At 42.8% G+C, this 14427-nt stretch overlaps 1 protein-coding gene across 2 annotated transcripts in view; it reads right to left on the bottom strand.

Moving 5' to 3' along the window:
* The window catches only part of TASP1 (taspase 1), a 143941-nt gene that overhangs the window by 107415 nt on the left and 22099 nt on the right, over positions 1-14427 (bottom strand). For both annotated transcript variants that reach the window (XM_073672211.1, XM_073672212.1), the window contains exon 7: positions 13633-13717. In XM_073672211.1, the coding sequence (XP_073528312.1) occupies positions 13633-13717 (85 nt within the window). The remainder of the gene's footprint in view (positions 1-13632; positions 13718-14427) is intronic.

Here is a 14427-nt window from a genome sequence, read left to right as displayed (position 1 = left end):
TCCCTCTTTAAAAAATTGGTGACTGTCTCTAGAAGGATTTTGTTTAACACTGACTGGTGAAATTCTATTCACAAAAAATTCCCCTCTATTTATATTAAAAGGGTTGAACGGCCTCAGAAGAAAAGTATACAGTCACTCCATAGGACTGCAAACTGAAAAATCTTAGTGTGTCATGCGCAGAATTCCATGATACCCCTGTATTCTCCATGCAGATGCACTGGTCACACCTGGTTTCTCTCAATTTAAGAGAGTTGAGAAAAGCACAGGAGGCTAGTCAGCGCATGGCCACAAGTATGACTCGTCACTCCTCACTCGAGTGGGGAATACAGGGGAATCGGGACAGAATGCACATGGCACACTTTCTCGATTCGGCAGTCTGCAGTCATATAGTGTGCCTGCAAGGTTTTCCTTCTGCTCTTGAAAAAGTTGCAGAAGTTTTTTTTTCTATTTTTACAGTGACCATATTTTATTATAGTTAACCTAAACTGCTGACCCATAAAGCTTATACTCCCCTCCCGGGCCAGTGTCGTTCCAGCGGTGTCTGCACTCGAGGTCCCGGGCTCCTGTGCGGTTGTTGTGACACGTGAGCCCTGCGCCCAATCAGCGCTGGTGCCACGATCTCCGCCTTTATATGAATTGCACATGAAGAGGAAGTCAGTTCAGCTGCAGCCCGGACTTCCTCTTCATGTTCAACTCGACAGAAGGCGGAAACCGTGAATTCAGTGCTGACTGGGCGCCGGACTCACGTGTCACAACCATATGGGAGCTCCGGGAACGCGAGTGCAGACAGCAAGGGAACAGCGTCGGCATGGGAGGAGAGTATAAGCTTTTTTTTTATTTTACCGGGGCCAAACATTTAGATTAAGAATGGGTTGTCCAAGTAGTGGACAACCCCTTTAAATTCAGTGAAAAGATGTAATGAGATCCCGTTAGTCCAATATGGAGGAAAACCCTTCTGATACAAATGTTTGACAAATCTTTGAACAAAGCCAAAAAAGTTAACTGAAAACTGTACTCATCACTATAAGTCTCCATACATATTAGATAAAAGTCTGTCGAACCTGCTTATTCTAGTGGAATCAGCTGACTATCTAATATGAACGGGGGCCTTCTAAGGTTAAGTTCACACAAAGCGTTTTTGCGGCGTTTTTCCAGCCGCGAAAACGCTTGGTAATCAGTCTGCCATGCATATCAATGCGAATTCAGATGTGATGTGCTGTGCTGTACACATGATGCGTTAATTAACGCGCCGAATTCGCATTGCGTTGCAAAACGCAGCATGGCCATTTCTAGCGTGATCACACCGCAAATTCGTGGCCACTGATTTACATTGAAAAGCAGCAAACCCGCAGGTAAATGTGGATTTGCTGCGTTTCAATTAAATTCAATGGCTGCGAATTCACGGCGTGATCGTGGTGCGTGTGGTACTTAGGATGAAGAGGAGACTACAACTCCTCTCATCCCGACCGCTGCTACAGCGGGAGCGGTGTGGATGGGAGGAGAAGTAACCTTCCCAGACAAGCCGGCTACCACGCGCGGTAAGAGAGGGGGGGGGGGGGGGGGGGAAAGAAAGTTAAAAATAAACTTCTACACTCACCTGTCCGGCGGCCCCCGGCGACAATCTTCTCCTCCCGGCGGTACTTACAGGACTTGCGCCAACGACGTCACAGATCAGCTGATGGTCATGTGACCATCAGCTGATAGTAAGCTGATCGTAAGCCCACCAGGGCTGATCAGCTATCTTCAGCTGATCGACCCCAGTAACCTCTTGCAGCATGTATACCGACAAGGGGTGATTTTACACCCCTGTCAGTAGACATTGCTGTATTCTACAGCAGTGACATCAGTGATGGCTGATCTCACTGCTGTAGGTACAGGTGAGAAGTATGGTTGTTTTTTATTTCACTTTTTTTTCAGGAGATAGAGGGTTTCGTGGAGGCGCGTAATAAAAAAAATTGTAGAAACGTGTGTTTTTTATTTCATTAAAATACTTCATTCTGGCCGTGTCTTTTATTGAAAAAGCGGATACCATTTTACTACGCAGTTAGTAATGGGGGTGTCTTATAGACGCACTCCATTACTAACCTGGGCTTCAGGTCAGCCGCCAATACAAGGCTGACGTGAACTCCAACCCCATTATCCCACTCGCCCCCGCTACAGGGCAATGGGAAAAGCGAGGCTAAGTGTCAGATTTGGAGCATCTTATGGGACTGCTGAGGGGTGATATTAATAGCTAGATTTACATTAAATGCAGATTTACTGCATTCAATACTTTCCAGTGGTCAAATTTCTGTTGCGGAGACTAGCGACTCCTCTAATGCACGCATAGTGGACATGGGATTTCTAGAGATCCCATCCACTATGCTGTAACATCTTGACACTGCGGGTTTGATGCTGTATAACCACGCAGCTTCAGTCCTGCAGCAGCTCCTGCTCGTGGCCACGTACCCAAACTCACCCGCAGATTGTCAATTTCTGTAGCGGACATTCCAGTCTCCGCTGCAGATTTTGACCGATTGAAGTGTCATTATATGAGGTGGATTCACATTTATCGACAATAAAAGTGCGGCACTAGAACACCGCGTTTTGGACGCAGCAAAAATAGGTTGTGTCCAAAGCGCTGATGAGTGCTGATCGGGGGGGACATAGCGGCTAACGAACCAGCTGTGAGATGTTATTAATGGCCACGGACCATGTTTGCCTAATGGCACCTTCCCAGGATAAAGATAGCAGCTCACAGCAGCTGCATAAATTACTTGAATAGAAATGATAATGAAGATTGGGTGAATGGGACTAGCTGACACCTATATCTTTTCTTTGGTTATGGCAAGGTGTCAATCAGACCTTTTCATGACCAAACTTAAAGTAAAGTAAAGAGTTAAATAAACACACAGACACAGAGTAAACACTTTATTTGAATTACATCAGACACATTCTTTAATCATTCAAATTAACTAATATACTCACCCCAGTTCTGATGGTAATCCAAGATTTAAGCAATGTCCCACCAAATAACTTTATTTAACTACAAAAATCATTCATTGATGTATAAAAACGCTTCAAAAAACGCGTCAAAAACACATGTAAAAATGCATGCGTTTTCCCTGCCAAGACGAGGCAGAAACGCACAGAAAATTTCTGCTTCAAATACGCATCGTGCGCACATAGCCTAACTCTCCGAACAGATGATGCTTGCCGAGAGAAGGATTGGGCAGTGTAAATTTAGACACTTGATCCTTTTGCTCTAAGCGGCGATGGGTGCCAGCAGAGGTATCTGGCAATAGCTTTCTCCACTCTCCCCACTGCAAACACTTGAACATTGAGACGAGCTGAATGTTCGTGAATATGGCAAAGTCGAGAGAGATACATCAGCTGTCTGTCGAATCACATACAGTATACAGGGGGATTCACTCGCTACTTTACCCAGAAAAATTGCTGTAACTTTCAAAAGAGATGATCTATTGTATTGAAATTTGGACTGTACATACTTTGGTTCGTGAGAAACTGAGGTTTTAAAGCAGGTGTTGAAAATGTCCACCGTTCGCATCCAAGCACCGTTCCACATTGTTGAATGTATTCCGTAAGACGTCTGGGGTCATAGCCTGAATTTCTCGATGTATGTTCTCTGAGTGCCTGTAATGTTACTGTACACCTGACCCTTCAAATTGCCCCAAAGGAAAAAATCCGGCGGTGTTAAATCAAGCGATCTTGGTGGCCACAGTCCTTTCGAGATTACTCTGTCATCATAGAAGGCTTCAATACATGGTTTGAATGGTGGATTTCGACCTCCAAACTTCTTTAGAAACTCACTTTTGTACCTCTTTAAGGACTTAGTTTTCCAATAAGTTTTGACAATGAAAACACGCTCCTCCAAACTGTATCTGTACATTGTTATCAAATGAAGAATGAATTTGGCAGAAGTCAAATGCAAGCACCTCACAAACCACCGATCCGCAGAGAGAAAAGTGTAGCAAGTCTATCTCGTAGTGGAGACAACCGGCGGGGCAACAAGTCAGCGAGACCACTCGACGCGAGGACGTTTCTCAGCTGTCGCTGAGGTTTATTGTACTCTCACTTCTCATGAGCCGAAGTATGTATAGTCAAAATTTCAGTACTGTCAACAGTCTCTTTTAGGAGTTACAGCAATTTTTCCTGTAAAGTAGCGAGTGAATCACCCTGTACAATGAATGCAATCGAGCCTTGTGTGGCTGTGATTAGGTCACAAAGACAGATCTCCTTATACTCTAAAATATCTCACAACGGTTCTTGTATCCATTGATGGTTCTTATACAAAATTTTCTCTAAAAACTCATTTCTATTTCCTACATTCATATCACAACCCCTTTTAACGTTTTATACACATTTTTAACCTCTATGCTAATAAAATAAATAGTCCCATAACAATCATGAAATATGTGTACTTTAGTTTATTTCAACCCTATCACATGCCTTGTGCTTTAATCCTCTAAAAACACATTATGAATTATTGAGCTAAAAGATTTATGATTCTGGGCTACATTGCACAGCCAAGCATTTACTGAAGTTTACCCTGTGAGAGTCGAACGTCCCACAGTTCAAAATGTTACCGAGCATAGCAAAAAGCTGAGGTCGTCTGGTAAAAAGATGTATTATCTGTTAAATATGCAGCGATCCAGGACATAGGGGCTCAGTGACTGCTGACAGCACAGGTCCGTCATTGTACTGGCACAGTGATCCAAAGCTGGCACTCCGCTCCTCCTGGCGTAACAGTGTAGTGATGAAATGTAAAGCCAATGTTTTTGGAAAGACGCTGGTCTCTTCAGACACAAAACGTGCTGACACACGGTTTCTGAATTTTATTTACTGATGATCTATACTAACTTCTGAACTATGCCTATTGGAGGCAGAGGCACGTTTGAGGGCACTTTTGAGACCGAAGTAGTTATTGTTTGTACTGTTTGGAAATGGAATATTTGCAGCTGCTAAGAAAACCCAAGTGTACTCCTCTTACAGTAAGTTGTAAACCTGACTGGAGAAAACATTAGTTTTAATATATGTCCATTTCTGGCACAAGTTGGTGTGGCCCCCAACTATATGAATTCAGAACTGCTTTCCTGTGTGCCTACCAAGAGATGGGTGTCTCATAGCTCATGGGCGCAGACATGATGTAACCATCACTGGTTACCACATACATCAGAAGCCTGTTTCGTACTCAAGAAAAGGAGTAGAGTTGGCCATCAATGCATGTAGCTCTAAACTGGTAGATGTGATGACTAAGCTGTTACTGCACCAGCCATGATCTACAATGCAGAGGACCAGACGGATGTGGTCACCTGCTCTCAGGAGTTCAGACTGTAGGAAGGTGAACCTCCACCACTGGCGGACACAGACCGAAAAGGGCCTGTAAAGATCTGAGGTTGTAGGTTGTAAGAAATCACCTAGGCAGGCTAACGATGCAACAATATTTTACTGATCAAAGCCATGGTAATAAAGCAATTCCAGGTAAATGGTCAAAATACAGTTCTTTCAGTCCTTAAGTTCTCAACCTGGGATCAGTAGTTCCCCTGGCTTTGTATCAGGTGATACCCACTGTCTCCCATCTTTTGGTTGGCCCACAGATATCGTATCTCCAGCCAGTATAGTCTGTAGACACAGTCCATGATCCTCCAGACGACAGATAAAACGATGAAAGCCCAGGTATCCAGTAGCAGCAGTCCTTTTAAGAAAGTGTAAATCCAAACGACAATCCATAATGGTAACATGTTTATCCATTTATCCTTCCAAGTCCACGGTCTCCATCCTCTTCCTTCAATCCTTCAACACAACTCTAGACTAAAACATGTCTCTCCTCTACTTCCCTGGGGTCAGCCCACTCCCAGCTAAGAAGTGCTGACACCCTTCCCCTTAAGCATTTACTGGTCGCTAAAACAATGAAGAATATTCTAGAAGCCTTGATCTGAGACTGCCTGTAAGACCCCCTGTGGTGACGGCTCCACTGTGTCTCAATCTACACTCACCTAATGAGATTATTGTCTGTTGAAACAATGGACTCCTGAGATAAAGAGGAGATTAGTGGAATGCTGGACATTTTACAAGTGATTCTTACACACTGACAAGTAAGCAGAACTATATAAAACATAACAAGTAAATCACTAATAACACACAATAATAATATTGCCAAAAATGGTGGTCCGTGGCTGGAAAAGTATCATAGTCTTTAGTAAGTGGGCAGCTCCTCACATAACTTCCCCACTTTTTCAGCACAGACACGAATGTAAGAGGTCTCGTCTTTATGAGAACGAAACTTTGTATCATCCAGTTTCCTCAAAGCATATTCCATGTCGTCCTTGCGAATATACTCCATAGTCCCCATTCCACCCTGGTATACATCAGTGTAATAGACATCTCCAGCTTCTCTCATATGGTCTTTCAGATCCTGCCAACTTCCCGATGGCGGAAGCCCTGAGACAAGGACTCTGTATTTAGTTCGCTGGACCAGGGGTCTGTCCTTTCCAGGGGGTCCTCCATATCCTCCCCCCGATCCTCGGTTTGTCATGGGAAACCCCCCCACGTGCCCAATGAGAACCAAACTTGTATCCATTGCGACCAACCCCAGAGTGCCGACACCCAGTTAGGGGAATGGTCACTTGGAGGCCTGGTAACGGGAACTCTGGGGGAACAGTATCTGGGCTGACCAGGGTGATGGTAGATCCAGTGTCCCGAAGTCCCTGGGCCTCCTCCCTGATGTAATTTACCTCCCCCAGATTACATTCCTTCATTGTGACAGTCATTGCATTTTGTGTATTACTCACCGCTGACATGTTGATATTGCTCCCTTCCCTATTGGCTGAAGAAGTGTGAACCGGTCCTTGGCTTCCGGTTACAACATTGGCCCAGTGACACACCAATCCTGCTCCCAGATTGTTTCCTAGCAACACCTCTACTGGTAGGTGCCGCACTACTCCTACATCCACCATTCCATGACTGTGACCCCAGTCTAAATGTAGGCGGGCCCTCCGAATGTTCAAAGATTCTCTTCCGGCTACATTGACTAACATACGGCTGCCGGGGACAATACATTGGTCAGGTACTAAATGGTCTTTTATCAATGTGACTGAGGCTCCGGAGTCACGGAGCCCCACAGCCTCCACACCCTCCACCCAGACCGGCTGCAGATGCTGGTTAATAGACTCTGAGGTGCCCATCTAGTCCGGGACACTTCTCCTTGTACAACATATGCCTCTTCTTCCGGTCAGGGTAGTGGGATCCTCTTTCCCTCAGCATTCCAGCCCCATTGCAGCACAGTGTTCACAGGTTGGAGACGCGGATGATGTGGACTAGAACGGTCCTGGCATTCCCTGGCAAAGTGTCCCATGCGTCCACAGTTATGGCAGTTAAGCCTTCCTTGCCCCAACACGGGCCGTACTTGGGGATTTGGGTAAGCTCCCCCTCTTTGTGAAGTCTGAACTCCCTGCCGTTCCTCCTCGGGCCAGTCCATGGGTTTCAAAGGCCTCTCTGTAAGCTCCTGTTCTCGACTCACTGGGGCTGTACTTCCACGTTGTCCTGGTCGATTAGAAGACCAATCATCAGCCAATCTTGCAGCCTCATCCAGGCTGAGTGGTTTTCTATCTGCCACCCATTCTTTTAAATTACCTGGGAGCTTTGACATAAATTGCTCCAGCATGATTATATCCATTACATGTTCTGCTTCCTGAGCCCTCAGTCCTTCTATCCACCGAGTGCATGCCATACGTAGTGTGTTGGCAAACTCCCGATATGTGTGTGCAGGGTGCTTGTCAGTCTCCCGAAGCTTCCTCCGGTAGGTTTCCGGCGTGACCGCATACCTCTCTAGTAATGTGCTGCGAATGGTACAGTAACATCTCTGATCCCCAAAAGACAAGTTATTAAAAGCTTCTCTTGCTTTTCCAGTCAGGCCAACACTCAAAAATCGGGGCCAGTCACTGACTGATACCTCATGCAGCATACAGAGGTTCTCAAATAAGCGGAGATGTTCATCAATATCCGAGGAGTCCTCATTGAACTGTGGTATATCCCGGTACCTTAAAGATGCGGGCCCCTCTCTCCTGTTATCCACTGTCCTCTGCAATGGGGCAGGTTGGGGTACTGCTACATGCATACCCAGATATTTGCTTAACAATACCACCCGCTCTATCGCCGTAGCCCGATCTCCTAGCGCGTCCAGCATCCGCCTCAACTCAGTCGGTCGATCCTCCACCATCTGGATGACAGCCTTGGGCTGTTGTCCCTCATCCACGTCTGAACTGACCTCCTCATATGGTTGTTCCTGGTCCCAATCGCCCTAACGTAAAATTAGGGTCGTCCGATTGTCCTCCGGCCACCACTCTAGTTCTCTCTCAGAGCAAAGGGCTCTCAGCTCCTCCTTCTTGAGCCTCTTGTAGATGGAGTCTGCCATTTCTACTGCCAAGTCACCTCTCAGTAACTTTCCCTGGTATGCTGTCCAGAGATCGGTGGGATCACCTCTGCCGCCACTTGTAAAGATCTGAGGTTGTGGGTTGTAAGTAATCACCTAGGCAGGCTAACGATGCAACAATATTTTATTGATCACAATTCCAGGTAAATGGCCAAAATACAGTCCTTAAGGTCTCAACCTGGGATCAGTAGTTCCCCTGGCTTTGTATCAGGTGATACCCACTGTCTCCCAACTTTTGGTTGGCCCACAGATTTCGTATCTCCAGCCAGTATAGTCTGTAGCCACAGTCCATGATCCTCCAGACGACAGATAAAACGATGAAAGCCCAGGTATCCAGTAGCAGCAGTCCTTTTAAGAAAGTGTAAATCCAAACGACATAATCCATAATGGTAACATGTTTATCCATTTATCCTTCCAAGTCCACGGTCTCCATCCTCTTCCTTCAACACTAAAACATGTCTCTCCTCTACTTCCCTGGGGTCAGCCCCCTCCCAGCTTAGAAGTGCTGACATCCTTCCCCTTAAGCATTTACTGGTCGATAAAACAATGAAGAATATTCTAGAAGCCTTGAACTGAGACTGCCTGTAAGACCCCCTGTGGTGACAGCTCCACTGTGTCTCAATCTACACTCACCTAATGAGATTATTGGCTGTTGAAACAATGGATTCCTGAGATAAAGATGAGATTAGTAGAATGCAAGACATTTTACAAGTGATTCTTACACACTGACAAGTAAGCAGAACTATATAAAACATAACAAGTAAATCACTAATAACACACAATAATAATATTGCCAAAAATGGTGGTCCGTTGCTGGAAAAGTATCATAGTCTTTAGTAAGTGGGCAGCTCCTCACAGGGCCCCTGTGCAAAAACAGTATATGGGCCCTTTACAGTCCAAGAGCATCTCATAATGCAAAATTTCACCTGCTTCGGAGGTAGAAATGGGCCCCTTTACCTCTTTGGCCCTGTGCACCAATGGTATGTCCACGTCTGACCCCCGCCATTCTTAAAAGTGAAACCTGCATTTATGGTATATACGTTTGATATGCCAATAAAAGTCTCAAGAGGAAATACAAGTTTTCTTGGTTATGTGGCCCTCGAACCACAAAAGGTTGTGCACCCCCTGCTCCGGATTTTGCTTTAAACATGGCAAAATAAGTGCGAAAGTTGAATTTTCTCATATTTATATAGAAATCCTCATGCAGTACAAAGCCATTTCAGCAAGTGTGTCCAGATAGCAATCTTCTGTACAGGGTCCCAGACAAAACATGACAACTATTGCTCGGGACCTCAGACAGCAGCAACCAAAATTGTGCTGCCAATGTTAAGACAACCCACCAATCTCCAAAACCAGGTAACTTTGGGAATTGGGTGGGTACCTTCCCTTTATTAGAAGAAAAAAAAAGTATACAACAAGCATTTTCGGCTTTTTGCCTGAATGTCACTTTAAAAGTATATTCTATTTAAGGGAATATGTCAGCAGGTTTTCGCTATGTAATATGAAAGCAGCATGATGTATGGACAGAGACCCTGATTCCATATATGTAGAAATGTAGCACTTAGTTTTTGGGTGCAGCAGATGCGGTAGAATCACAGTTTTCTCTGTTGCAGATCTAGCAGAGCTCAGAATGCTGAGCTGTGTACAACCCCACCCACAGACGTGATAGGCAGCTCTCTGTGTACATTGGTTTGTCAGCTTTCTGTCAATATACAGTGGTGGGGGCATGGTTGGACCAGGAGGCAAAAATACACCTAGTTCAGCAGTGATAATCTCCTGCTGATAAAATACTGATTTTATCAAAACAGAAAAACACAGCCCAGTAAGTGACATATCACTGAAATCAGAGTCTCTGTCTCTACATCATGCTGCTCTGGCATTACATAACACAAACAAGCTGAAAGATTCCCTTTAAAAGCTGACACCATTGTCCAAATGGCGACACCATTGCCCAAATGGCATGGGTCAAATTGCTGTGACCATAGACGAAATGCCCTATCATCATAGTCTCCTGGAGATGGTAGGTAACATGAGAAAATGGCATGGCAATGTCCTATAGCATTGCTAATTGATTATAGTGGTCGTCAAGCAGCCACAGAAGAAACCCCTTACTGATTGAACATGAGTTGCATATATTAACAAAAAAAGGAACTCTTCTAAAATAAAATATGGAAAACATATTATACACATTCCAGTTTCAAATGTGACGAAATCAGCCATTATTCCTAAACCAAGAGAGGTTGGAACATTTTCATGGAACGATCCACGTTTTGTTCATATTATTTTTGAGCAATCAGCGTTTTGGTTCCATTGTAAAAATATAAAATATCAAGCAGCCTTGTGTTTTCGCTGGCCGACTCATGAGGGAACGCGCTGATAGTTTTATGTACGTAGGAAAGATTAACGCAATACTCTAACTAGTACCCAATTGTAAAATGGTTTCTCGGAACGTTCTGCTGATTGCTAAGAAATTCTCTGCTTATGTTTTTTATTCTGGCAGTTGTTTGGAATTGGGCAACAGATCAGAAGCATCAGAATGATATCATGCGCTTTCCAATACTTTGTCTTTTGACTGCAAGCCTTGATCAAAGAGAAAGGTATTGTAATGTTAAATTATTTTTTGGTAAAGTCGTGTTGGTAACAGGCAAGAGAAAAAATAAAACTCTGATAAAACTGTTTAATTTAGGAGCAAACTTACATTTCCAGAAAGAAATGCGGTCTGTTCACAAGAGGATTAATTGGCTAATATCTTCAATGTCAGAGCATGCAATCCCTAAACACTACAGTCATCTGTTTGAAGAAATCCCTGATCACCACTACAAAAGGAAAAAACCTAAGTGCATGCCAAATGCTGTTAAAAAAAAACAGCGCAAAGGATCTTTGCTCAAATAGTCTTATTTGTTTTTAAGTTGGATTTTCAACCTCCTGTTGCCTAAAGCAGGACAGACCAATTAAATTAGTAATGTCAAAAATATCCATATAAATTGCAGGAGACTGCGCAATTAATACTACTCAAATAGGGGGACAAAATGTTCCCAGGATGAAGGAAACAGATCACACAACTGCCACTTCTACAAAGTGGAAGAATATAACAACTTGTAAATTTGTTGGCTTTACAAATGGTAGGAGTAATAGTTGAAAAAATAAAAGTGTTTTTTTTTTTTTTTAAAGAAAGACTGAAGGAAAAAAAAAAAAAAAAATCACATAAATATCTTCACTTGTAAATATAAAAATAAACATAAAATGTCCTTCACGGACAATATTTGTTTACTATTTTTACAACTTTAAAAGGTCGAATTAAAAAGGGCTTGTTGTTTTCAGCACGGTTTCTAAGCAGGCCTGTGTCTCTATGGTAACAGACTACAAACAAACCCTGTGTAGTCAGATCCTACACACTGTGAAATCCATTTGCCCCTCTTCTTGATAAATTTGTTAGTCAGGGCACATTTACACTACTGAGTCTATTTTGGTGTCTGCAAAAAAAAAAAAATGAATCAGATGAAAGGATGGTTTCTGGGCACAATCTGTTAATAACAGCCTCATAAATTGAAGGATAGAGTAACATCTACATTAACAGATGAGAGTATGTCATGGGGAAAGGGTTTAATAGAACAGACAAGGATCTGTGAAAGAAAAATTGACTTGGAAAATATTTCCAATAAATTATGTAGGTCCATGTGCTTTTCCTTTACACAACAGACAGCACATAGACGAGAAATATTACTGTGTGAATAGGCCCAGAGTGGTATGGAACAATTTGAATTTAGTATGAGAGCAGGAATGGACTATGCAAGGAGACAAAAAGGTTCCGACTACGCAAGGAGACAAAAAGGCTAGTATAGTAGAAATAGATATAAAGATAAGCCCATTACTGTCTCAACCTGGCCAAATGATCATTCGGACGATCGTTTAGCTGACAGCTAACTCAGCCGTCTCTCACATAGACAGGAGCTTGCCTGTGTTTTCTATGAGAAAGCTGCCATCAGACATCTCTGCTTTGTTCTCCCACAGATAAGCCACAAGCAATCGGACATGCCCAATCAACATCTCCATCAATCAGTTGGCCGGCGCCCCCATACATTAGTGTATTGGCCGAACTCATCGATATTAGCAGGTTCGGCCAACATTAGTCTATGTGTACGAGGGCCCTATGGTTGCACACCCCTTAAAATGCAAAACAGCTTTTAAAAAAGGTAAATGCTGCAAATATCAATCACACATAGCTGAACACATTTTATGCAGGTTATTAACCAGTTCAAGACCAGACCATTTACCCCCATTCCTGACAATGCACAGGTTGTTCCGTACATGCGGTTTAAAGAGCTGTAAAAAATTTTCATGTTCAAGTATTTAAGTAATGTTTGCCTCTTTTTTTCGTGATAAATATGTGCCTTAATTTTTATGTCACATTACTGTCATATTCGGTTATGTCATATGTATTCCTCATTCTGTAACAAGTATTTTTATATATTGGACACTTTAAGGGAGGTCAATAAAGGCAATTTCGATTACATTTTCGTATCTATAATTTTTTATTCATTTATTTTACACATTATTCCCCCCCCCCCACACACACACCCCCCGCCCAATAAAGTGATGAGACTTTGGGGAGAATTTAAATATTGAAATAATTTTCATCTGTTTTCCCTTGTAACTGGGGCTGGTTTATTAGTCCCAGTTACAGGGGAAATGCAGCCTCCTGGCTGCACAGCAGATGTCTGTGACTCCTATGACCCAGCAGCTCCTGCTCCCTCACTATACACAGCGATCACATGACTGCTGTGTATGGAGGAGGAAGCATTGTCAGTGCTTCTGATTACTGCAGACACAGCCCATCTTTAGAGCTGTGTATACAGCGATCGAGAAGGCAAAGACAGTAATAAATAGTCAGTGCCTTTCCATTTGCGACTCCGGCTGTCTCCGAGATCTCGGATCCCAGCTCCCACAGCTACAAGATCATTTTAGAACGTCACTGCAGAGTGGGAGTAGGACCGCCCAGACGCTTAAAGCCAATGGACTATCTGGAATCAGTTAAATTGGGGTATGTTAGTGAAAATGAGGATATGAGTAGCCATGTTTAAGTGTCTCTCAAAAAGAAAGTGGAGGGAAGCCAAATAAAATGCATGATCCACTTGGGGGTGCTTTACTAAGTTGGATATTAATCCTTTTAAAACTCTACAGAAGCGCCAAAATATAATTACCAAGGTGGGATTCTGCCAGCAGAGAGTTTTCCTTTTTGTCCTTCAAACAGTAACTTGTTTGCTGCCAGAACTGGATTTTTTATTCCTAAATAAAGTAAAAAAAGAACATACATCAAAATATTAAACATCATTTTAAAGGGGTTTTCCAATATATGAAAAAGAATGTGGCCATACCCAGCAATTAGATTATTATATATATATATATATATATATATATATATATATATATATATATATATATATATATATATATATATATATATATATATATATATATATATATATATATATATATATATATATAAAAAATCACTTGATTAAATCCCATTAGGCCACATGCTCGGTCCTCCTGTCTGTCTTGCGTTTACCTGGCTTCAGTGAGGACTACCTGCATACCCAATGTGACTATACCACTGAGGTCAGTGATTGGCTGCAGTGGTCATGTGGAGTATACAAAATCTCAGTCAGATAAAAAGAACATCGGCAGGGGAAGCAGAAATGTAAGGACGGAGCAGCGGGGGAATAAAGTGGTAGGTACAGCTTGTTTAGCTACATTATTAAGACTCCAGGCTATGGGCACATTTTCTTGGAAAATCTGTTTAAATAAATTTGTGTATCTAAACGCAATATTTTATGACCAAATATCTAATATATCAGCTGTGGAAAGTGTGTTTTTCTTTGTTTAAGTTACCAACAGAAATGCAGTTCAGGCCAAAAGTAAAGGTGAACCAATTCAAATGGGGCCTACTAAATAAATTGGATTTTATTAAGGATTAGAAGGTTCAGCCATGTTTT

The sequence above is a fragment of the Phyllobates terribilis genome, unplaced genomic scaffold, assembly GCF_046119375.1.
Source record: "Phyllobates terribilis strain yellow unplaced genomic scaffold, ASM4611937v1 Scaffold_3__8_contigs__length_932513732, whole genome shotgun sequence".
Taxonomy (NCBI): domain Eukaryota; kingdom Metazoa; phylum Chordata; class Amphibia; order Anura; family Dendrobatidae; genus Phyllobates; species Phyllobates terribilis.
Note: the sequence above shows the minus strand (reverse complement) of the source record. Positions and strands in the feature narration are given on the sequence as shown.